The following is a 25,051-nucleotide window of genomic DNA, read 5'->3' as shown; positions in this document are numbered from 1 at the left end:
TATAGTTAATGGAGAGAAACAGCCATTTTAGGGAACAATTCATCTGACATATTTTAAACGTCTACTTTAGGACAAGATGAATTACATCCTAAAATTATTCACTCTGCTTCTCTCTGCTCACTATAAAAACAATCTGGATAATTAATTGAGACAATCTATACTGCAGTTATCTACTTTTGATATGATGAATTCCACCCACAATCAGTAGTGAGACGCCTGTCTCAGTACTGAGGTTTCCTGAGAAGATGCTGAGAGGGAGCCTGCGAGAACCAACCCAGCACCTGCCTCCTCGGAGCTCCATCCCACCTATGCCCTCAGAGGACTGCGGTTCTCAAAGAACTGCAATGCTCACACTCAATTCAACAGCAACAAAACCTATTATGAACTGCCAAGGAGACTTAGCAACTAACTTCTCTCCCAAGCAACTCCTGGCTAGCAAACCTGCCATAGAATAAAGAACCAACAAACAAAGAGGAACCACTTGGCTTACAAGCAAATGGGCCATGTAAACTGGCATTTAGCCTAGGAAACAATCTCCTAACAAGCTTTTCTTAGTAATCTCATTGTAAGACCAATGTATGCTTGAGATGGCATCTGCCCAACATACCTAGTGCTTCATACTGAAGTCAATAATGTTCCTCAGGTGAGGAGAAACTTACTACGAGTCTAGCTAACAAACTGGGAGAGGGAACAGTCCTCTCTGCCTCTAATACATTGATTAGATTCACCCGACTAACACCAGTAACATTTGTTCCATTCAAATATAAGGATAAATAAAGAACCCAATCTCCAGAGGAACTATGAAATAAAAGCAGCTTATATTGGCAAGAGTTATAAAACAAATATAGGGAAAGATCACCGAGAAATAATTTAGCTCATATGAACAGAGCAATCATTAAAATACTTCTTAGCATATATGTCTGCGAAAGGACACAAAAGAAAACTTGTGAAGGGTTTAGGAAACTTGGGAGAGTTCAGGAAACAAGAGAATGAACCCCCAAGCTGTTCTAAGACAGCATCTCCTTGGAGTCAGTGGAAGGGTAAAGCTACTGGAAAACAGCAAGTGAACTGAAACATGAAGCGCCTTGAAACTTTTTACTAGAGAGCAGTAACACATACCCACGTTCTCCAAATAGGAACAAAAATGACCTGGTATGATTTGTCTTTTCTGTGTCCTAATTTTTAAAGGAATTTATATATTATAAACTTATCGTGCAGATAACTCTTCTCCATTTAGAACACTCAGCTATGTTTCAGTGTTAGCTTTCATGTCAAGAAGTTTTTTAATATGATTTTTTGCTTTCTGAAGCTAGACTTGCAAATAACACTTAGAGAAGAAGACGGTGGGTGTACTTTTTCCTTTCGCAGTTCTTACCTTTATGTAGCACAATTCTAGTAGTATTCTTACCACAATTCTATCCTTTATGTACACTTAATATGAACACCAGTCTTCCAATAGGCAACGACAGTAACAATGCTTTAAAATTCAATTGCATCTCTCAGCTCAGGTATCAACATATTTAAATGTTAAACTCATTAAAATCCAACCACATTATAATATTTGCGAAAGCATTTACAAGCATTCCCTTTGGATGAGGAAAGAAAAAATCTTCAGTTTTGGCATCTAACAGCAATCAGCTGATAGTGCAAACCAATAGTCCATACTTACAGGGAATGATTGGCAACACAATCATCTGTTAGACCAAAATGAAATATTTCAATCAAGGAACAGGCCCATGGAAATGCTTTCAAACAAAGTGGGAGACAGAGAAGGTGACAGAGTCACACATCAATATTGTCTGTTATCTACATGTCACTCCCTACCTACATATATACTTGAGAGTGAGTCTAGGAGCAGAGAATTAAACCAGGTTCTGAGTATAAGAACAGATATATGAATGCCTGCAGAACACTCCCAGATCCATTAAGGTACAACTTCAACAGTACAAGGAATAGATACCTGTGAGTCTTTATACATGAGCAAACTGGTCCCAGGGACTTAAAAAAAATAGACACTGAGACCACACTATTTGATAGCTGTTCCCTTTAGTTAATAAAATTGAAGACATTCTTCTAACCTCCTTACAAACTCAATTCCATCTTCATAGGATAATAAAATCTATAAACAATTATTGAATCTCTGCTTTTACTTCACACAATATGTCAAACTGATTGCAGATTTCAGAGTTAAATTATAAGATTTGAAAAATAACTCATAACTTTCAGGAAAAACAAAAAGAAACACACACACACACACCTCTGCTTATTAAAGAAAGTCTCTTTCCACCAAAAATGCATTTGACCATTTGAGAACAATTTCTAAAGACACAAAGACTCTTCCTAAGAGTCTTAAGAGCATCTTTGCTGAAGCTTGTTAGTAAAGCACGTGGCTGCTTTATTTTAAATCCTTCCCACTCCATAAATGGAATTTAAGTATAATCAGAAGAGAGCAATAAAACACACTGACCTGAATTTGCTGCTGCAGTAGATTGATTTTGTGCTGCTGTTGCAGAAGTTGCTGCTGTTGTCTTGCAATCTATTGGAAATAAAACTTCCATTAAATTAAAGCAGTAATATTGAAAATTCAATATTATTGAGTGAAAAACTTCTTTTTAGTTAGTCTTTACTATATTTTTATTGAGCATCACTTATTTCTAAAAAAAATGATATTTTAGAGATATCCGTGCATGTGATATAAACATTTTACACTTACATGCTATATGAAAATATAGTTATCCAGTAAGAAATATGTATTTTAAGCACTTAGGCCTCAACTCAGCAAAGCATAAAAGCATAGGCTTAGCTGTGTGCATGTGAATAATCTCATCACTATTCAACAAAGCATTTAAGCCTGTGGTGAACTTTGACTATGATGCATTACTGTTAGCTACAATGGGAATGAAACACATGCTTAAAATTAAGTGCTTTGCTGAATGGGGATGGGATTACTCAGGTGCTTAAGGTTAAACACACATTTTCCTGCTTTGCTGAACTGAAGCCTTAGCTAGTATTTATAGATGTTTCACTATTCAGCACAAGCTCCTAGGGCAAGCTTCTCTAACTTCATTCATAATGAGCAGCACATTGCTTCTCTTGTGAATCTCACAGTCTTGGAGCTACTCAAGTAGAGTCTTACTTAGAGTAAAATCAGTGCTAGACACTTAGTAGCTCATTCTCAACACAACACTGTGAAATATGTAGATATTCTTCCTCTCATTTTGTAGATTCAGTAAGTGATCTGGAGAGTAAAGGTTTGATATAACTCTTCTCTAGCACGGGAGAGAAGCAAGTGTGCAGGCAGAACAGAGAGACTCACGAGAGAGACGCTGCCCCAGGCTCTCCCAATTCCCACATGCTCTCTAAAATCAGTATGTGAGAGCAGAAGGGAAATGGGATCCCGCCCTCCAACCACAGAGCTGCTCCCTGCCACGGGTAACGTGGGCTGCAGCTATGGGGGGGCAGCCACGAGGAGCAGAGGCAACAACTGGACAGCTGCTGTAGGAGGGGAATGGCACAGCTGACCGGAATGGGGACAAGACTTGTGTTTCCTAGAAACTCTGGCCTCAGCACTTTTACTACCTTTATTTCTGAAGTATAACTTCCCCTCCTATAAATATTTATCTAAAGCAGAAGAACAATATAAAACAGCACAAAGCTGGTGACAAAGGTAGTTTGATCACTCAAGTCCACTGTTCCAGTTTTGGCAAAAAAAACTGAATTCTTCCCGGTACTCTTTCCTTCCAAGCACACTCTCTCTGTTATAAACAGAGAAAACTAAACAAAAATGCTTTTAGGATGGGAAGGAAGGAGGGAAGGAGGGAAGGAGGGAAGGAGGGAAGGAAGGAAGGAGGGAAGGAAGGAGGGAAGGAAGGAAGGAAGGAAGGAAGGAAGGAAGGAAGGAAGGAAGGAAGGAAGGAAGGAAGGAAGGAAAGGTAACAAGGTTCATTTGGAAGAAAAAAAAATAAAATAAATAAAATAAACACAACAATCACCCAGTCTTAGTGCAAACTGTTCAGATTAACTCATAAGGAACTTGCAGGTACATATTAGCAGCTTGTAATTGTGCACTCAGAGATCAAATCTGCCATTTCCTTCATCTCACTTTCTCACCTGGAAATAGCTCTGTCATTTTTTCCACTGCTACGGTTAAAATTCATTTTTGTATGGGGGACCAACATAAAATCTATACATGTTCTAAGTCTGACATATGACCCCAAAAAGACAAACTGAGGTCTGTGATTCTAGGGTGGGATCAAATCCAAGTGATGCATCGGAAAAGAATTAAGCAACTACCACAGCCCAGCACACTGATGCCTGCAGCAGGGATCAAACTCCCTTTATGAGCCTGGTGGTTAAATATTTTTGGACATATCTCCCAGTGAATTCAATAAAAATATGGTGAATGAAGACTGAAGAACCAGGTCCCAGTGTGCTAGTAAAAAAGGTAGCTCAAACAGAGGTGCCTGTAACCCCAGGGGACCTGAGGTCATCTGTTGTCAGAACAGTGGTCAGCAGGGGAGTCTGTGCTTTGAAAAGCAACTCCAATGGTAACCGAGCTCCATGTATTTATGTATATTTAACAAACCTATGTGGATGCTTGAGTTAGTGCTTTTCATTAGTAACACCCCGACTGTGCTATTCCATCTTAGGACTGAAATAAGTTCTGCTGGCTTTCAGTCCACACATTGTCCATGCTGCTAAAGTCTCATTGAAAGTACTAGAAAGATTGTGATGATTTTAAGCCTCAGAAAGGAATTTCTGTAAATCCGTATTGAAATCAGACACCGAATGGGGCTGTACCACAAGTCAATCTTGCATTGCTTTTCAGCGATCCACAGTACTCTATGTTGAGACTTGTTTGGAGCTGCTGGTGACCTGGCTGCTACGTCACATAGTAACCTATAACAAAGGCAACAGCGAGATCTTTGCTTACTTGCACCAAGGCACTGATCTGTTGCAGTTGCAACTGCTTGCAGACAGCTTTTTGTAGCTGTATGTACAATATAATACCATTGGAATAGGCATTTCCTAAAGAAACCCAGAAATATACCACAAAGCATCTAATGTCGATGGTGTTCTCTAAGATAGAACAGTACTGTGATAGAAAATGCATCCAATACCCCGCAATGCAATTACCATAGCATAGTCTTGATGTATAGACTTGACACAGTAAAGTAGGGTACACAAGCACCATGTGGCTCAAATTCTGAATTTTATTTGCCTATCGGTTGAGCTACATGTTCGCTTCATTGAGCATGACAACCTAGTTTTAAGTGTCATTTAATTTTCATTTTGAAATATAATTACAAAGTGTTCACTGTAAGATATCACTCGTCTGCAAATGTGTCAAGATTAATTTGTGCTAGCTTATTCACAAGTGTCAATAGTTAATTACTGTGTCATCTCTGGATGGCTAAATGACATTCTAACTTCTGATTTTTTACAGTGTTCCTTTATGTTATTTTCCATTAGGGGATGAGTCCATATTCCTACATGTGGGCAAATACTCAAGCACATAAAATACCAGACGTCACAACTCATTAAAATCAACAGAGCATATATTGCTGTATATATCCTATAAAATACATTTAACTGAAAAGATAATTCTAGTAATAATGTCAGATTCCTAAAAACCACACATTAATTTGGATCTGTCTGATCTAATGCCTGGGGGACAAGTGTATGGGATCACTGTTGTTACACTTCCCTACAATGAGAAAAGGACATATCTGTGGACAACTGTACCTTAAAAAACAAACCAAAACAACAAAAAAAAATACAAAAAAAAATCAAACCTAACTTGTAAAATATATTTGAAAGTTTGAGGTGACATTTTTCTGTCCAATTATTTTCTTGTCAAAAAGTGAACGATTTTTATTTTAATGCTTACAGTCTGGCTTACTGGGGGGTTGAAACTAGATGATCATTAAGGTCCCTAACAACCTAAGCCATTCTATGATTATTGGAAACTCCCAAATCAAATCTCAGTGCAAAAAGCAAGAACTGCAAAATCTATCAAATGCAGTTCATTCTAGAAAGAAATTATTTGAATTTCCACACCCCCCTTTTCTCTCAGGATCCTGTAATGTTTTTCTCTGTATGGAAAAAGTACCAATTTCTGAAGATATTTAAGCTCTTTTAACAATTAAAAAATTAAAAAAAAAAAAAAAAAAAAAAGATGAAGGGAAATGCTGAGTAGAGCAATGTTTATGATGAACATTCTGCATGAAACATGTACACAGGTTTCTTTCCTGAAGCCTCACCTGTTCTTGCTGTTGGCGAGCAAGGTCCATTTGCTGCCGTTGTTTTTCAATTTGTGAGGCTGCCAGCTTTTTCTGTTCATCATGGGCAGCCAGAAGCTGCTCCCGTAAGCTGATCAGCTGGGTGATCATGGTGGAGAGCTGTCGCTCTTTTTCTGCCAGGCTTTCTGGTGTACCTAAATGTGCAGGAAAGATGTACTGTAAATATGAGATAGACAATAGTTACCAAGCAATATTCACAAAAAAAAAAAAAAAAAAAGGCTGAACTGAATCACCAACATTTCAAGTGGCAGCTTGAATACATATTTTACTAACGAATCCCAAAAGAATCTAGCACATAGCTTTGCTGTGCTCTAAGCAGCGGAGGTTATAACAAAAAATGAAGCAGAAAATATAGGGAGTATTTTTTTATTATTTTTTTTTTCTGACAGGAGTAATTAATGATGCACTGTGTACATCATATCTTTTCCATTTAAATCTGCCCAGTGTGATAAATACATTCACAGTTTATTAGACATCATTTTCCTTCACTTTATATCTATGTATTTTTTTCTAAGTATGCAAAAAATGCTAAAAAAAAATGTAAAAGATGCTGTTCTGTGGAAGAAGTAGTTTAATAGTTTATTGATCGTGTCTCTAAAATGCCCATATATCTGGTTGGTCATTTGGGTAAATGTAAGCTTTGGTTATGGAATATGTATTAAAAATGAGCTCGACTTGTTCGTAAGAGAAATGGCTAACCTGAGAAAACAGCTTAAAAATTTTCATTTAACTTTCAAAGTTTACTCTATAGAGAGCACTTAATTAATATGAAACTACGGTACATTTATTCTTTGCACTAATGATGCTTAATGGTCTGTTTATGGGTAAATTGCATGGGTCTCCTAAGAGTACAGGGTCCTTCTGCAGATCAGTCCAAAACCATCCCATCTTACGTCTGACCACGTAACTTTGTCACAAACAGCAATGTCAGCGCCCATAGCTGAGCCATACAATACATTTCCCTGGGTGAGCTTCTCAGCCTGCAGCACTAGAAGAGGCAGTATAACTGTGGTGAGGCAGGACTTCAGGACTATGGGAGGAGCATCTGAAAGAGGTTTCCAGTTGGAAATGGGATAAATAAACAAAATGATTGCATGTTGTACGGAAGAACCACCAGTTAGAGAAGAAGCTAACCAAATCAGGTAGTCCTGCCACAATGACATGAGAAATGGCATTAGAGAGAGGGGACTAGCATCCTTCCTTTCCTCCATTCACAACAGGGGATTGTGGTTAAGAAGTCACTGGGCTTTCTAAAGAGGAAGAAAATGTGTGAGGAACAGGACCTGGGAGGGAATGGAGAAACTGTCACCAAAATTATGACTCCACCTTCTTCCCAGGAGTAAGATGGGTATCTTCTAGGGAAGAGAAGAAAGAGGTTGACAGGTTTCATAAGGAGAGGAAAAACAAAACAGACTCTTGCCAGGTCACAAACCCAAGATGCTCTACCACTTACATCGCACTATGACAGCATCTTTATTACTCTTAGACTTTCATTTGTACAAGCGTCATACAAGAAAATCTCTGTCTACATTTGCTTTCTATCAACTGCACGGATTAAGTCATTCACTCTAAACAAAGCAAACTCCCAGATACAAAATGTACCTGTTTTTCTATACAGTTCCGAACTTCATTTTACAACAGAAAGTACTGAAAATATTCAATCTTTTATGCACTATTAACTACCCTAGTTTTAAAAGAAACAGATATTTCAGTGCTCTGTAATGCCAGATCTTGTCTTAGTATGCATGTGACACAGGCCTCTGACAAAGAAACACAAAAAACTTCTCGTGCTGCAGTAAAAGTTTTAGGGGTGGCTAGCACTTTTCTTAGTCCCTAGAAATATGATGGAGGCATGAAGTTAAATCTGAAGAACATCACTTATCAAACCTACTGCAAAACCTTAGCGCGAGATGCACAGCTGAAACAATGAGTTTTCTGCAAAAGGCTGTTTCAAAAGAAAATCAAAAAAAAAAAAAAAAGGATTTTAAAGTAAGCTTAGGCAGGTACGTGGCCAGGAAAATGTTTGCGCTGGAAGTACTGTACTGCCTTGCCAGGATCCATTAGCTTACACTGAGCTCCGTGCTGTTGACATCAGCTCAATTACCTGCGACTTCTGTATAGACTTACATTAACCCTCCTAAACTCCAACATGATTCAGTCTTGGGTATTTTGCACCACGGATCAAAGGTTATTTAGCTGCTTTGGAATATGTTATTGTATACTCAAATTTATATTTACAGATAAAAGACTTCTGCCAAAGAAAAACCATTTGCCCATCATGACGGGAAGAGATCAATCACTCCACCTATTTTCGAAAGCCAATAGGAAGCAACCTGCTGCCTCAAATGATACTTATTGCCATTCACTGCCACCTGGGAAGCCACAGCTCGAGACTTCCACATCTGTCAAGCAGCTTTGGCATTGCAATGCAGACCCCTGATCTCTTACAGTCATAAAATATTTTACACACCCAAAGCAGATATTAGTCTCCTGCTCTGCTTCCATATTATTCAGTATACTCTGTACTTGCTTAATAATATGAGTAAAAAGCTACCACAGAGTGCCTGCTAAAGCAATGAAATTTTATTGTTTTGTTATGATTAGTTAAAACTGTTTGATACAGTTGCAGCAAATTTATAAGGTCATTTATTTTTCTTTTCTTTTTTTGTTTTTAATTTTATACAAAAGTGGGCAAAAATAACTGTTCTTAGCCAGGAAGTCATAGTAATTGTTTTTCTTTCTTTTTCTTTTTTTCCCCCTCAGAGAAACACATCTAAAATGAATGACCCCATTTAAAATACTCTACTCTTTAATTTGTGCTGTGCTGTGTAATCCAACAACAGGATAGAACTGATGACCACAAAATGTACACTGTGCTCCTGGAAAATAATGAGACCTCCACGAAGCTGCAGGACACCTAACCGAACACTGCTCAAGACAAGAAACAGCGTGAGATGCAGAAAGTCGTTGTACGAGGAGTGTAGGGGGAGGTATAATTTAATTTTAGAGTGGAAAATCCCAACCATTATTTTACAGTTTAAATACCAATAAAAACCAACTTGCTCAGAATGCGGACCAGATTGAGCTGATCTGGCTGGGCCAAGAGAGGTCATCAGTAGCTGTGTGCCATCATCATCTGTTTTGCATCCACTTACTGCAGCAAGCAACGAGATTCCTAAACTCATTACCAGTAAATAAACTTTTTGTGCTGACTAAAAAATATCTATAAATAAAATAAAAATATAGCTCTCTGTAAAATGTATTTGCCATAAAAACAGATAAAACAAAAAGCTTAGGAAAAAAAATATACAGTAAATATGCCAGCGTCCATAAAATATTATATATCGCAGCTCTCTTTTCTGCTCTAATCCTATTCTCCTACTCCAAAGACAGCAGTGCATTTTTTTTCCATGGGGTCTTCCTTATCCCCAAAACACATCTGTCTTGAGTTTCTCTCAGATTTGTCAGGTGGATCAGTGCTCCCCAGGGCCTGCTCCATCTGAAGTATTTTAATTTGACTAAACACCTGATTTATTTTATCTCTCCGATGAGAAAGGCAGTTTGTCTTAATAGAGCCTGTCAGCCTACAGTCCCATTCACAGCAATTTACAGGCAGCCAGGGATGCTGGAAAAGAAGAGTGCTGTGATTCTGTATTTTATCCTCCTCCAGAAAGCACCTAAAAGCAGCTATTCACTGCTACTGCATGTGGCATTTTAGAACTGAATTAGCTTTTTATTCAAGTAACTACACTTGTTGTGAATAGCTTATCTGTAAAATTGCTACATTCACTACTGATTTTATTAACCTTTGGCTCTATCACAAAATGGTCCTCAGTTAGGAAAGACCTTTAAAATTGACACATTTTTCTTAGGGGCCTTTATTTCAGTGACTTCAGATATACTGAATTTGATCCATTGACTCCCTTTACCAGCAGTATTTAAAATTTGAAGTGTTGGTGGGAAGTCAATAGTGTTTAAGGACTTTTTTTTTGGTAATGAAAATATTACAATTATTGCCATGAAAGTTCATTAAAATATTTTTATTTGTGATAGTCTTTTAGATATATATATCCTTGACTTTTTGCTTACTATCAAAGTTCAAAAAATAATTTTATTGCAGTACTATGTTAATTTTTCGTTGTGTGCTTATTGTTTTACCTTTTCTTTCCCCTCCAGATTGGAGCACAAATTGAGATAAAATGGTCAGATTGAACCGAACTAAGGCATCAAAGAGAACTTTTGAGAAATTCTGGTCATAGGTCAATCTAACCAGGACTAAGAAAATAAAAAAGTAGCTATAAATCTACTGAAAAAGAAAGAAGAGTTCAACTTGTGGTCTAAAATTACATTTAGAAAGAACTCTCTCTGTGACAAAAGATCTACCTTATAGAATTGATCATAATACCACATTATTTCTGGTACACAAAGGAATAGGACGATCATCATGCATCATATAATAAAATGCATTTAATAAAAATCAGAAGTATCACCTTGCATTTTCTCTACCTAGATTTCTTTAAGTGTTTCAAAGATTTAAAATCTGCTGTCCTGTAACTATAGACGCAGAATATAACTATAGTTCCTACATTTGCCCCTGGTTTACCACCTTGCAACATTCGTATTACCTCTTACTGTATATTCAGACTATATTCAGATATACCAATGAGTCTGCATGTCAACAAACACAGGAGGCTTTTCAGTGTTAAATTTGGAACTGTCCTTGTGGCAAGTTGTCACAAGATAGAAGCAGAGTAATAACTGCTGGTAAGGGGAAAAATAAGCAGGAATAACAAAAAATACACTTCTAGACTTACATAGTATAATTTAAACTAATCTCTTTGACACTCAGCAAAAGAAAACAAGATAAAACCACATATTCTATCAAGTGAATAAAAGACAGAATAATGGAGTCATAAATAAGCCAAAAATTTATAGGTCTGATCCAAAGCTTGCTGAAGTTGGATTATTATCTGTGACACTAAATTACTGTGGGTTCCTGAATGTGCTTGCCTTACTTTCCCGACATGTACCCAGAGTAAAACACTACCAGTCAGAGGTTTTTATGCCTGGTTAGCTGATGTTTCTGAAGGGCTTTGGGATCTTTACACAGGATCTCCACACAGCTGCAAAGTATTATCGGTTCTCTTGAATTCTGTGATGAGTGTAAAGCATTAAAAATATCATCCTTGTTTATGTGTTGAATCTAAACTAGCTTTGGTCCCACATACCTACAGGAAAAAAAAATTAATAAATCACAAACTATTATTTTTGTTATGTTTTTAGAATGAATACAGTGTGACTTTTATGAAATCAAAAGTAATAGAAGAAAGAAGCGCAGACTTTGCCAGAAACAAAGAGCTTTAAATCACATAACTACAGTTCCAAAGTATCATCAACCAAAGTAATTCAACCAACAATCAAAAATGATTTTGAATCAAGTTAAGCAATTTCAGCTTTAAAAAAGTAAAAAAAAAAAAAAAAAAAAAAAAAGCCTTTATAAATCAATTCCTGCTTTTGTGTGTGTGTGTGTGTGCGTGTGTGTGTGTTTTTAATGGACATTGTTTGAGAAGAAAGCAAAAACACAATGCTAGCCTTAAAAGAAAGTGTATTTGATCTTGGCTGCCCAGAGATAACCTGGTTAAACCATTCTGTCTAACACGGCAGTCTGCAGCACACATCAGATAGGCTGTGATGTCTCTACTTCACAGGCTCTGTCCAGCATTTAGCATTTACCCTTTTTTGATTGGGTCACCTTTTAAATGCCACAAAATAGGGCAGTGAAAGTCAACAAAAATAAACAGGGAAAACAGAAGAAAGTAACAATCTAATGGAAGGGCTTCGGAGATAAAAGTCACTTTGTGAGGGCTGCCTGACTAAGGAGCCCCCTTGCCATTGCAATAGCATCTAATTTGAGTTCTAACTCCAATAGCAGTTTAAAAAGCTTTCCACTCTAAAGGGCCCCAAGTGCATCATAAAGATAAAGCATTTCAGTAGAAAACAGCCACAAAGACCTCTATTATCTTATCAGTCTTTGGTTACAACAGCTGAACCAATATGACTAAGTTCTGAATGACTTTTTTTTCCCCTTCTTTTTATAACATTAGAATACTGGAATTTCTTTATTTCATGATCAGTTAGCAATTGTTGATGTTCCCATATGCTACTGTCCAGTCCTTAGTCAATAAAAAGTTGTATAAATGCTTCCCATTGTGCTTTGTAGCATCCCAGCGCAGAAGGCAGCACAGCAAACATGTCCAGCATGCAAACCACACCGGATAGGTTCTCTTGGGGAGGTATGAGATCCACCCCCCTTTTTCATTGCAAAACGAGTCTGATTTTTAAGCTTTCAGCAAGGAAAAATTAATACCCTATGTCCACAAACAATAGCAGGAATTAATGTTATGAAGTACAGAAAATGGGCTATAGAGCAAAATCTGTTTGTCAGATTCAGAGAAACAAAAAATGGCTTGAGTTATGACAAAGCATCTCATGTTTATGACGAGGATGAATATGCTTAACTGATGATCTGCAGGATTTGTCCTAGTTTCAAATCCACCGCACTTCAAGTGCTTATTTTGTGCTTCCCCACCCCTCCTTCATTTAGTTGTTTATTGATTGCTGTTATGTGTTCACTGGGCTTTTTGTTCTGACGTCATTTTGTAGCAATTCTCAGGTGTTTCCTGACGAATACCTCATACGTGCAGATTCTTTTGCTTGACTGTTTTTCACAACAGCTCTAACCAAACTAAACCAGCACATTCAAGAGAAAAAGCTGCAGTAACCGGATTAGCATAAACTATTTATGTTATTACCAAACAGGTCCAAAACTGACAAAATAATCTCTGCTAGGTATAGGACCGGATTGAACAGTTTCTGGTCAGTTCACAGAGCAGCACAATGATGCCTTGCCCCATTTTTAGGGATGTGCTAAATCCACAGTGGAGTCCTAAAATGTAATCCGCTTCAGGAATGCATGAAAGAATGTGATGTTAGCCAGAACTTCAGCCTCCCCCTCCTCCAAGACAGCTCCCAAGGAAAAAGCAGAATTTCAACAAATCGATTGGACTTCTCACTCTTTCTTTCACACACGTAAAAAAGAAGACCTGTATCTGAAATAAGCATTGGAGGACTTTAACTATGCTTAGAGATTCTGGTACTAAACCATATACCCAATCCTATTTTAAAACTGCTCAAAAAAAAAAAAAAAAAAAAAAGAAAAAGAAAAGAAAAGACTTTTGCCAGTTTCTTGGGTTGATTCTCCAATTTCACTTGTCATCTTATATTCTAAAGAATACCAGAAAGTACATATTAAGTGTTAATTCCTGCATGTGGAAGACAATTTTTCAAATCAATTATTCCTAGGGTTTTTCAGCAGCAAGTAGAGATTCAGTTATGAATGTTTTAGTGTTTGAGTGGTTTTAGAAATGCTTCATATATACTCAATAATACCTGTTAAGACCCTATGTGGGGAAAAATGTGATAATAGTGCATATAAACAGGGAAATACGTATTATACATTCCAACTAAAAACTCACAGCCAACCTGTTCTTGCTGAAATAGAATATAATGATACAGCAGAGGCCACAGGCTGTGAGTAATCTGTACAGTGATATAAACACTAAAAGATGATGTAAAGAGAAAAGAAAAATGAACAGTTTTATTTTGTTAACTGAGAAGGCTGTAGCCCAGGGCATAGCACTCGAAAATAAAATGAACATGGTCGTGTTATATAGAGAGCAAAACTTGATTTATTATTATTAATATTATTGACTCTAACTCTCAATTCCAATGCTTTATAAAGAAAAACCTTTCCAAACAAGGGAGGAAGAAAGCTAGTCTATCTATTTAAGGTACTCACTCAGGACTTGAGAGTTGAAAAAAATTCCTGACCTTCACTTTCAGGTTTTTCCCATTTAACTACAGTTGACAGAGCTTCCTTAGATTGGGAAGCAGGGTTACTCTAAGGATAGGAACAGTAAGGATTCCGAACTGTATTTGTGGGCCATATAACAGAAGGAAATAGGATATTAAGTGAATATATATTCAAAAGGTAAAGGAGGTGTATTGGAAGTGAAAAGAATTGATAAACAGAAAACCTAACCCAGTCATGCAATTGTATAACATTTCCTCTTCTATAGAAAAACAGAGTGCAGCGAAGGGACAAGGGGTAACAGTTTTAAACTAGAAGAGGGTAGGTTTAAATTAGATATAAGGAAAAAATTCTTTACTATGAGGTTGGTGGAGCACTGGCACAGCCTGCCCAGAGAAGCTGTGGATGCCCCATCCCTGAAAGTGCTCAAGGCCAGCCTGGATGGGGCTTTGAGCAAACTGCACTAGTGGGAGCTGTCCCTGCCTGTGGCAGGGGGTTGGAACTGGGTGGGCTTTAAGGTCCCTTCCAATCCAAACCATTCTGGGGTTCTATGCCAGGAACTGCGTTAATAAGGATGGCAGAAAGACATCGTACACAGTAGGAGTAAACTTTTCAGACAAGAATCTTCTCTGTGCAAACATGTTTACCACTGGTTCTTTGTTTGTTTGTTTTTGTGGAAGTTAATATCTTAAGTCAAAATAGCACAAGATTGGTTCACCTTTTACTTTCGGAGAACACAGATTAAGCACAAGAAGAATGTTATGTCTTTCTCAAGTTCATACAAGAGTTATAGAAAAGGTCTGAAAGTTAAATCCTGTAATATTTCTCATTGCAAGGGCTGTACAATTAGCCCAACTCAATAGTCCTGTAGTGCTTTAAGTCCTCACAAAAGAAAACAGGGGAAGTATCATAGGGAAATGGAAATATTCAATGTTTCTTCTTCTAAAGACTGGACCACAAACACTGAATATTAGAAAAAATCAAGTACTTCAAAAACAATGATGTTCGCAGTGCCTGTTCATTACAATGGAACTAGCAACTCATTGGGATTAATTGTCTTTTCACATTATTTAAAAAATATTTGTAGCTCCATAAATTTCAGTAGAAATACCTTTCATTCTCAACAATATGAAACTGATCAACACATTCCTGTGAATACAATGTGTCCATATAAACCATACACAGCAAGTCAGGCTTCACTTTACCCCTTATTTTATCTGTGAACATGACTAAAATCACACTAATCCTTCCATCAGCTTTGGCTGACTTTTGTAGTTATTAGAAATGAATAGCATATATGCTAAATTAAAAATGCCAAATATCTTATCACTGAACATTATGGAAAAATGTTATTATTTTTTCAGTTTCTATGCAATTCACTGTATGTAGAAATGTTAGTAAGGAAGTCTCTAAATATACATATCTTCCATAGCACCCTTAGGTTTGAGAATACTTTGTCCTGACAGTATCATTTGAGGATGACATACACACCTGTACACAGTATTAGAATTTCTAAATACTCTTTCTTATGAAATTCTTGACTCTCTCCATGAGCAGCTCATAGCTTAAAGTGAAACTGAGAATTAGGAGGTGCTTAAGCAGAGGAATACTGCCCTGCTTGGTATCTCAGCTTCCGAGGAATTCCAACACAATGGCATTTTGCCCTTAACAATTTTATTATCCTTTCTGGATTGTGCTTTCTTTTTTTCTTTTTTTTTTTTTCTTCTTCTGACTCACAAAATTTACTGAACAGAAGTCTACTGCACTAGTAGTAGCACTGTATCTTAATTTAGTTAAGTATCATTTTTGATATTTGAAATCAATGGAAAAAAAACTAGCCTTCATTTACAGAAAATAAGAAAAACTATTTTAGTTCTAGTTGAATATTTGCACCTGTGCCTTGATGAGGAGGGAGGGATGGTCTGACATGTGAATGCTAAGCCATCTCTGTTATTCATATTATATGCTGCTGTAAAAGGTGTGAGAAAGATACTTCTTTGTACCTTCCTATTTTATATATGAAATGAAGATATTATGTTTTGCTTATATATAATCATAGGTGGTGTCTCCTTTGGAATTACAATGTTGAGAGTCACAACTGATGACAGTGTGGAATAAGTAGGATGTTATCAACGAACACGCAAAGATTAGGAGTCTGCTGAAGAAAAAAATGTAAATGGAGAGTTCAGGACTGATTTTGAAATTGCTCCATTTCATTGATTGTTCTTTCATAACAGAGCACAGCTGGATAAAAATCATTTTGTTTCCATATTCAATTTTAAGTTTAACAAGTGATTTCTGGGTACCATGCTACTCTTCAAAATGAGTCTTATTTTTTTATTATGTAAACATGATACAATTCCAAGTGATCTATACAATTTTTCATTCTTTTTAAACTAGTATTTCTTCCTGTTGCAGTGCAAGTGTAAAAAAGCACTTTTTTGGAAGAAAGAACTCTCCAATTAAAACTTGTATCTTCAATCACACGGATGAACTGAGTATCTGTTCTAATAATCTTATTCTGGAAAGAGAATTGTATATGTACACTCATAAAAATGTCTGGAAGGAAGCTGAGTTTAGAGGAAGTTAGTTTAATATCTCATCTGATGAGCATAGCTCAAATGAATTAGATGACATTAATTTTCCTGCATAACAGGACTTAGTTACTTGCGATTTCTTTGGCTGCTATTTGTCTTTCATAGAAAAAGTTCACGATGTAAAAGAAGTTTTTCCTTGTTTTTTTTCAGTCTTTTGACATTGTCTCGACTACAGATAATAATGAAGATGAAAAAGAATCATATGTTTTTATTGTTTCCCATTTTAATCAGCAAGCTATTAAAAAACATCCTAATAGCATTTTTTCCGCTTTTTGTTGCAGTGTTTTCAGAAATAACATGATTCTGCTCTTTAAATAGTGAGGAGCATTCTGCACTGTAATATCTGTGAATGTGTTTGTGGGGTGATGGTAAGAAAAGGTGACAAATGAAGTCCCTTCAGCTTTTATGTACTACTGCAGTTGGACACCTGCAAATCAGGTGAAAAAATAAATTAAAAAAAAATCATCACTGTACGCTCTCGTGGTGCTGATTTAGTTTCCAGAAGGATGTTGTAGTGCCTTGTATATAACCTGGGCGTCTGTGTCATAGGAAAGTCCATGACAACAAGGAAAGGAATTAATCCATTTCTCTGTGGGTGCAAGAATAGACAAGACCCTTTCCATAGATGCCACTGCAGCATTTTTATAAAAAGGTAAATAGATTTACCTATGAGGAGCCCACTCCAAAACACTTTAGTAATCTTGCCTCTCTACCTATACACAAAATTATAACCGATTTTGGGTTTATGAGTTATAACCTGTAACATAATGCATTTTTTCTACTGTATCCAGAATGCCCAATATACATGCGAGAGAAGATGTGCCCCTGTGAAATGTATTCTGACTTATGATGTTGCAGTTACTTTCTACATCTTGTTAAATAAGTTACTTCCATGAGATTTTAGTTAGAAGTTATTAGCTACACCACTCAGAAATGTCTAAATATGAGTATTAGTACTGCAAGATTTATATACTTTAAATATAAATTTTAATTTTGATCTTAATTACATGTTCATCTTTCATGTCTTACAAATACAAACAAGTATATCAATGAAAAACTTATATTTGCCTCTGAAGATTTTTATTGCCTCTGGTGATAAGTAATGAAGAAGCAAAGTTTATTGCAAAACAAGGACATTAGCATACCCTGTCTATCATGGAAGCTGTAAAGAAGAAACTTCCTACTTCATCTGAGAAGAGACAATTTAGTCAAAAGCCTTTGATATGTATGGAAAAGCAACAACATTTTATACATCTAGAATGTGCCCACAGAAGTCAGTTGAAGGATTTACACTGATTTCAGTGGGCTTTGAAACAGGTCCATTGATATGCTCATTAATAATGGTATTAGGTGGTCAAAACTGGAAGCTTCAGGCTTGTATATCTGAATATTATTTTAAATATTTACCATTATTTTAAATTTACCATTATTTTATGTTATAAATATACCCATCTACCAGAGCATATTAATGCTACAATTATGAATTATCTTATCTTTTGTAATAAGAACAGTCTCTCCGTATGGGTACGAGAAACAAAAACCAAAGAAGTAAACAATGCTTGTTGCTCCCTCATGATTTAATTAAAAAAAAAAAAAAAAAGCAAGAAAAATAAATAAATATGAACCCATGCTGGAACAAATTAGATTTCTATTAAAAGCTTGTTGTGGTCCTATGAAATACACTACCAAATTATCAATCCAGTTTTCTAACTGCAGAAAAAAAAACTCCTAAATCGCATTAACCAGAGCACAAAAAAAGGTGGCCTACATTTACAGACTGAAGTTCCACCCATATTCTAACAGTGTTCTGGTATAATTATACTCTAACCACAGGCATGAGTATGTTTAGCCAGATGTTTCTTAGAAGCAACTGAAAGTACAGTTGGAAATTTTCTTAATTCAATTTATTTGAATACCTAGCTGATCACAAACCAAAACATTTAACACAACCCTTCACTACAGAATCACTGGTAATGAAACTCTTCACAGTCCCAAACCAGAAAGCAGTATCATGTTATTTCATTGCACTTAGATACCTATAAATATATACGTATTCTACAACTCTGGCAGGATAAGTCAGAAAGAAAACATAAATACTGATTATTCCAAAGCCTTAATGTAATTTACTATTCAAAGGCCTGAACTTTAGGCACAATCTAAAGATAATTCAGAAAAAAACTTGAAGCATTGACTGTGTGTTGGAAACACATCAGGAGGTTTCTGAATTCCATTATCACAGCATTCAAATTCATTGCATTATAAATAGTCCTGGGATATATTTAAGAAATCAGGATCCCCTAATTGTTGCTCTCTCCTTACAACAATAAAAATCTGTCCAAGTTGTATTTTTGTTACTTTATTCCTACAGTGACCACAATTCTATGATTATTTTTCCTTCTTAACAAGGCACTAAAACTAAAAACAGAAGCAAGAAAACATTTCTATGGAGACTTCTCTCAAGTTGTCTGAAAGTTAATCATCTTCCTTTTAAGTGTCCCATTAAAAAAAAAAAAAAAAGAAAGTGAAAAAAAGATTTATGTCCCAAGCAACATACCTGTTGCAACTCAAACCAATGTTTGTGACAGGTTTCTAAGCAGTTACATCAGTGTACCTCTGATGCTGAGATACTGTCAACTAAGATGAAGGCTAATTATGACTGCAAAATAATTTTTCACTTAAGCAATTTCTTTTATGGTCATTTGTGCTCTCTGAATTTTAAATATGCATCAAGATTTAAAACTGACAGCACCTGAGAAGATCTCAGGGATACATCCAAGTTTCTTGGACAAATACGTGTTTCTTGGACCTTAGTTTTCTCTGGGAAAGGTATTCAAATGGATTTAAGTCTTACTATTATGGATAGATCTCTGGCTGTGTTTTCAAAAAGACATTAAGCATCTATTACCCATTACTCAGGTGATGTCTTACTCAGGTGATAGATGTGTCTAAATCATACAACGTCACCAGAAAAAGTTCTCAGTGTATTTTCACCCAGTGGAGCCAGAGCCATGGAATGTCTTCCTAAAAGATGCTGTGGGTTTGAAGAGTTTCTTTAAGCTCAAGGGGAGACAGGACAAGGATTTGGAAGGGGGAAGAGACCCAGTAGAGTGATCCCTTGAACTGAAAATAGCCAGAGGCTGAGATAATGTTAGTGCGAAAGTATTATATATGCTCCCTCTGTTTTTTTCTTGTTCTTGTGTGCCCATTCATGACTACTGTTGGAGTCAAATGGATGTTTGGCTGTTTTGTCCTCTTTATATAAAATATTTGTCCTTTTTTCTCTGAGTTTTGGGTAGCACTTTTAGCCCTTCAGACACAGTATTTGATTACTTTTCATTAAAATGTTTTCCTTGTATGGGAATTCATACCTATGGATCAATCAACTTTCTTTTATTAACATAAAGGTAGTTTCATTTGCTCTTGTGATCTACATCAGCTAGTGGATAAGAGAATCTGTATCTGTGTGAAGATGTATATACTGAGGCTTAAGGCTGATGCTTCAGTCAAAATTTCTAGTTACTCACTTTGAGTTTTAGCATAAAAAGGGTTTCAACTGAACCCTTACAGCTGCTTCTAACATATACCCATCAATACATTATGTTATCATCATAATTCCAGGGTATCAAAATAAATATAGTCATAAATTGAAGTACTGTTGAAAAACTGCTGAAAGACCTTAAGTATTTAGATATTACCTCCTAGAGCTCATTAGTACTTCGATAACTTCAAGGTATCAAGGATTGCATTCATTTTCAAATTTTAAAATTCTTTCCTGGAGCTCTTTCATTATTGGCTTGGTATTTAACAGCAAAAATGAGGGTTTTTTCCTGTTCTTGTGCACATTAAATGCTGTGTCTCATCAGCTAAGCATGCAGTAAGCTTTCAGTTTATATCATGGACTCAACATATTCTGACAAAAGTCCATCTGAGAAGACCAGCTAGCAGAAGAGGATGAATTTGATGTTTAAAGACAATACAGAAAATGCATTTAATAAGGCAACACCCACACGCACTTATTCAAAATTTATCTCCCAAATATATATATTTTTCTACTAACCCAAGTACTCAGTATTGCTTTAGGTATTAATTCTCTGTATTTACTTTAAGAAGGGTGACTTTCTCAATTGCTCAATCAACTGTTCAACTTCTAAACACCTACTATAACATAGCTAACACTGACCAGAAAAAGTTCTCCTGGAAAAGCCTGTAAAAGTACACATGGCAAAATCATTACCTCGTTTACCAGCTAACCCTCTAATTCTCACAATATCATTTAACCATTTTCTGTCTGTCAGTCAAGAACAATAAACAAGTGTCATATATCCTCAGTTCATGAATAACAGAAAAGTAACTCTTTAAGAGCTCCAATGAAAAACGGCATGTTAGCTTCATTTTATATATATATACATATATATAACATTATATATAACATACACAGAGCTCTCAGAGCTGTTAAAGACCATAACAGTAACCGACTCTATAAATCTTACCATTTCAGAGAGCAGCAGTGCTCCCAGCCCTGACACTGGCAATGCCAGCTGGTCTACAAGATCTGACTTTGATCAGTAAAGAGCATTCTTCTTTTCACAGATCATGCTGCAAGAGTTGGCGTGTGCCTATTGCAAGGAATATATTTTCTCCTTTGGGAAGACTATTTCATCAAAATAAGTTAAACAATATTCATTTTAGTTACATAGATCTTCAGTTTTCCATCACTTCCAAACTTGAACTTTATATTAATTTCTATGTATTTAAAGCATTCAGACATTTTACACAGACATAGCTGTCATAACGAAAATTTCCTATAGCAGATTAAGCTGACATGTAATTAGCACCCATATTTTGCCTCCAGTGATTCACTGATTATCACCATACCCTTTTTAGAAGTTGCAGCCGTAATTCAGAAAAGAAATGATTTTTCCTTCCTGTTAGCACAATACACATTGAGGGAAACAGATATAGGCAATGTAAGAGAAGAGACTCACCTATCCGTGAAGTCAACTAACTACAGCTATGAGGCTGACTACAATTTTCCCAGGTCAACAAACTGAGAATGATTACGGCCCAAGCACAGCCAGCTCTTAGCACCAGTTTTCATATTTGTGTGATGGTGTGGTATGTTTTCTGAGAGCATCTAGAGAGACCCAAAGGCCTTCTGTCAATCACTGTTATCTTGAAAAGTAATCTTGAATGTAACTCGATTCTTTTTAGAAAAATCATTAAATTTCAGAAGTGGGCACCCTCATCTGTGGCTAAGAGACACAAAATAACACCATAAAAAGCCTTGGGAGGTGAAGAAAACAACAAAATAGAGAAAGGGTTAATTAATTTACAAATGCATCCTGAGGTGGTATCTCTCACTTTACCAGAGTCCCTAAAAGAAAATCCATAGACATCCCATTACTGTTGCTGAATCTTGAGAATATGTAGGCAAATGGATCCTGGCACCACAGTAAAGCAGAGAACAGGAAAACTTCTTTCAGTTAAAAGTTAAAAGGATTTCTATGATTCTTAATGGATCTTAATAATAATAAAACAAACAAACAAACAAACAAACAAAAAAGCCACATAACAGTTATTTTTATTTCATTTCATTTCCTTTACCTTCCTCAGTAAGCCTCTGATTGTATCGCCTTGATGTTACCAATCAAAACTTGAAGTCTTTCAAGTTTTCCCACATTTAAAAAAAAAAATCTTAAGTTTTGCAAGCCTAAGTAAAAGGTCTGTATACACTACATTGCCTTCTGAATTCTGCAGCTTCAACACCTGCTTTTTAACAGTGGATTTTTGTGTTCCAGCTCCCAGATAGAACTAAACTTGTCTTGAAAATAGGTACATCGACAACAAAATCTCATAACTAAATTTCAAAGTATGGTGAAACTTGCCTTTAAATAATTTTCTGATCTTAGAGGTTAGAACTGTGTTGTTATTTCAACAGAACACATTGGGACCATATATCAGTCTACAGTATTTCCAAGTCAAAACAAATGCAAAAGATGTATCTTCACATATAGTGATATGTTCAAAAATGTCGGAAATGTCAACCACTTACATACTTTCATATTATCTCTAATTAATATAAATTGCATTTAATTTCACATTTAGTAAAACATATTGCTGCCCAAAATAAGGACTATAATTTTTATCAGCAATTATTATTACTGATGTATCAACACAATTATTTAAATTCAATGTATATAGAAGGCAGAATCCATGCACGCATTCACAGTTTTTGTTCCCTCTGTGCTTCTTCCCTAATTTTTGTGGCTTGGAGCTCCTCCAGATGCTGTCTCTGAGTTTGTGGTTTTGTATTTGAGATCCCATCTCCTGATTCATAGCATTCCTTGATAGACAAACAGATTCAGATAGGAAAACAAAGTTACCTGTATATAATTTGTGTCTGACAGCTGAACTGCTAAGTTTTCCATTCATGGTGAGCCTACTGTTTCAGATTTTACCCATTTCTTGGGTCTCTGGGTTGCTGTATTTAACTGAGCTATTCGATAAGTGGTGACATATGTGATCTCCATGCTGCAAGCTGCACTTCAGATTCAGAGGATTTTCCTTTTTTCCCTCCCCCTTCATAAACCAAATTATTTGAAAAACAACACAGGGTTTTGTATTTCTAAACTGATGTGCCTCCTAATTGAATGCAGAACACTTTCAAACTATTTTCCATTAAAGGCCCACTTTTTTTCTGATTTAATCCACAGTATAATACCTTCATTGGTAGATTAAAATTGTTTGACTAAAAGTAAAACCTATTATTATATGTTGTGTTTTGTTGGGGGTTTTTAGCAGTTTTGTCTTGTATAATGTAGGATGAATTATGTAAAACATACCAAACAGGATATTCTACAAGCTGCTACTTGCATGCTGCAAACAATCACAGTTACACTGATAGACTGGGACTTAGCATCTTAAAATTCCTGTGGAAATCAAGTGCATTTTAAGTATTGGGTTTGATTATTTAATCAGACAACTTGCATTTTGCCCTGGCTAATTTGGAAGGCTGATAATATTTTACTCATAAAATAATTGTGCACCTGTTGTGATGGAAACCTATTCAAACAAATCTTAATAGACATGAGGATTCATTCCAGACATGAGTGTGTTAGCCTCTCATTACTGCTATCTACAGGGCAACAGATTTTAAACAGCTCTTGAAGAGGTCTCAGCTTAATCTTGTATAACTCTTAAAGAACGGTTATGACCAAGTGACTAATATTAAACTTCAATTCATATTGATACCAAGGTAAATATTAGGAATATATGGGTAAAACTACCAGTAATTTAAAGAAAAAAGGGTAAGAACAAATATTTATATAATAACAGGATTTCAGCATGAGAGATAATGACAAAGAACCATTTCTGATCAAGGTGTCTGAGTATAAATCTACTGATTTTATTAACACAGAGTGTAATATCTATGATACTCATATTTATGAATTTATAGGAATCAGGGCAGATTATTTCCTTAATATATTTCAATTTCTCATTCCTCTGTACAGACAAATTTCCTATGGAAATTGTTTCAATACAGTTATCTTAATTTGCTTTGTAATTTCCATATTCATATTAATTGAAGAGGCTTCATCTTTTTAGTGTGTTTGAAAATTACTCTCTTAGCAAGTCATGCCACAACTGAAAAAAAGTTGTACGAACATGAAAAGAGAGCAATTATTTACTTTAAAATAAATAATGGAGGGGGAAAGAGAGAAAGGAAATAGTGAATTGGTCTCAATATTTAAGTTGGGGGGGGGTGGTATCATGAATTAGAGCAAGAGGGTGTTGACTAGGCTGGACTCACTTTAATGTCAGCAGGGTGAGGTGAAAACAAGGAAAATGAGCACAGTTTGGCTAGATCTGCCCTCTGGCAGAAAACCGTCATATGTCATCGGTCAGATCAGAAATGAGATGACACAGTTAGACAAATCAAGACCTCCTGTACAAAATACTGTTGACCTCTTCCAAAGGGTCAACTTGTTTAGAGAGGGCAAGGACAACCTTCTTTGTATTTCTCCTTCTATTCCTCACCGAGCTTAGGCTTTTGAGGCAGTTGCTCTGTTGATTTGCACTTCATGTTCTTGCTATTCTCAGTTGCATGTGAGTTTTCCAATTGTATTCGTACTTTATTTTTACTTAGTACTAACCCATTTCCCATAAGTTTTATAGATGGCATTTCTGAGCCACCTCTGGGTCCACAGTGCTTGTGAAGTTCCCAGTAAGGTATTTTTATCTCTGTCACGAAAAAAATATCCGATACTCTTTGATTCCATCAG

At 36.0% G+C, this 25,051-nt stretch overlaps 1 protein-coding gene across 22 annotated transcripts in view; it reads right to left on the bottom strand.

The window, feature by feature from the left end:
* The window catches only part of SOX6 (SRY-box transcription factor 6), a 380,857-nt gene that overhangs the window by 143,366 nt on the left and 212,440 nt on the right, over window positions 1-25,051 (bottom strand). For all 22 annotated transcript variants that reach the window (XM_072039305.1, XM_072039316.1, XM_021273352.4 and 19 more), the window contains 2 exons: window positions 6,264-6,436; window positions 2,468-2,536 (listed from right to left, as the gene is read on the bottom strand). In XM_072039305.1, coding sequence (XP_071895406.1) covers window positions 2,468-2,536; window positions 6,264-6,436 — 242 coding nt within the window. The remainder of the gene's footprint in view (window positions 1-2,467; window positions 2,537-6,263; window positions 6,437-25,051) is intronic.

The sequence above is a fragment of the Anas platyrhynchos genome, chromosome 5 (assembly GCF_047663525.1).
Source record: "Anas platyrhynchos isolate ZD024472 breed Pekin duck chromosome 5, IASCAAS_PekinDuck_T2T, whole genome shotgun sequence".
In the NCBI taxonomy this organism is placed as follows: Eukaryota; Metazoa; Chordata; class Aves; order Anseriformes; family Anatidae; genus Anas; species Anas platyrhynchos.
The sequence above is the reverse complement of the archived record's forward strand: the minus strand, read 5'-3'. Positions and strand labels throughout refer to the sequence as shown.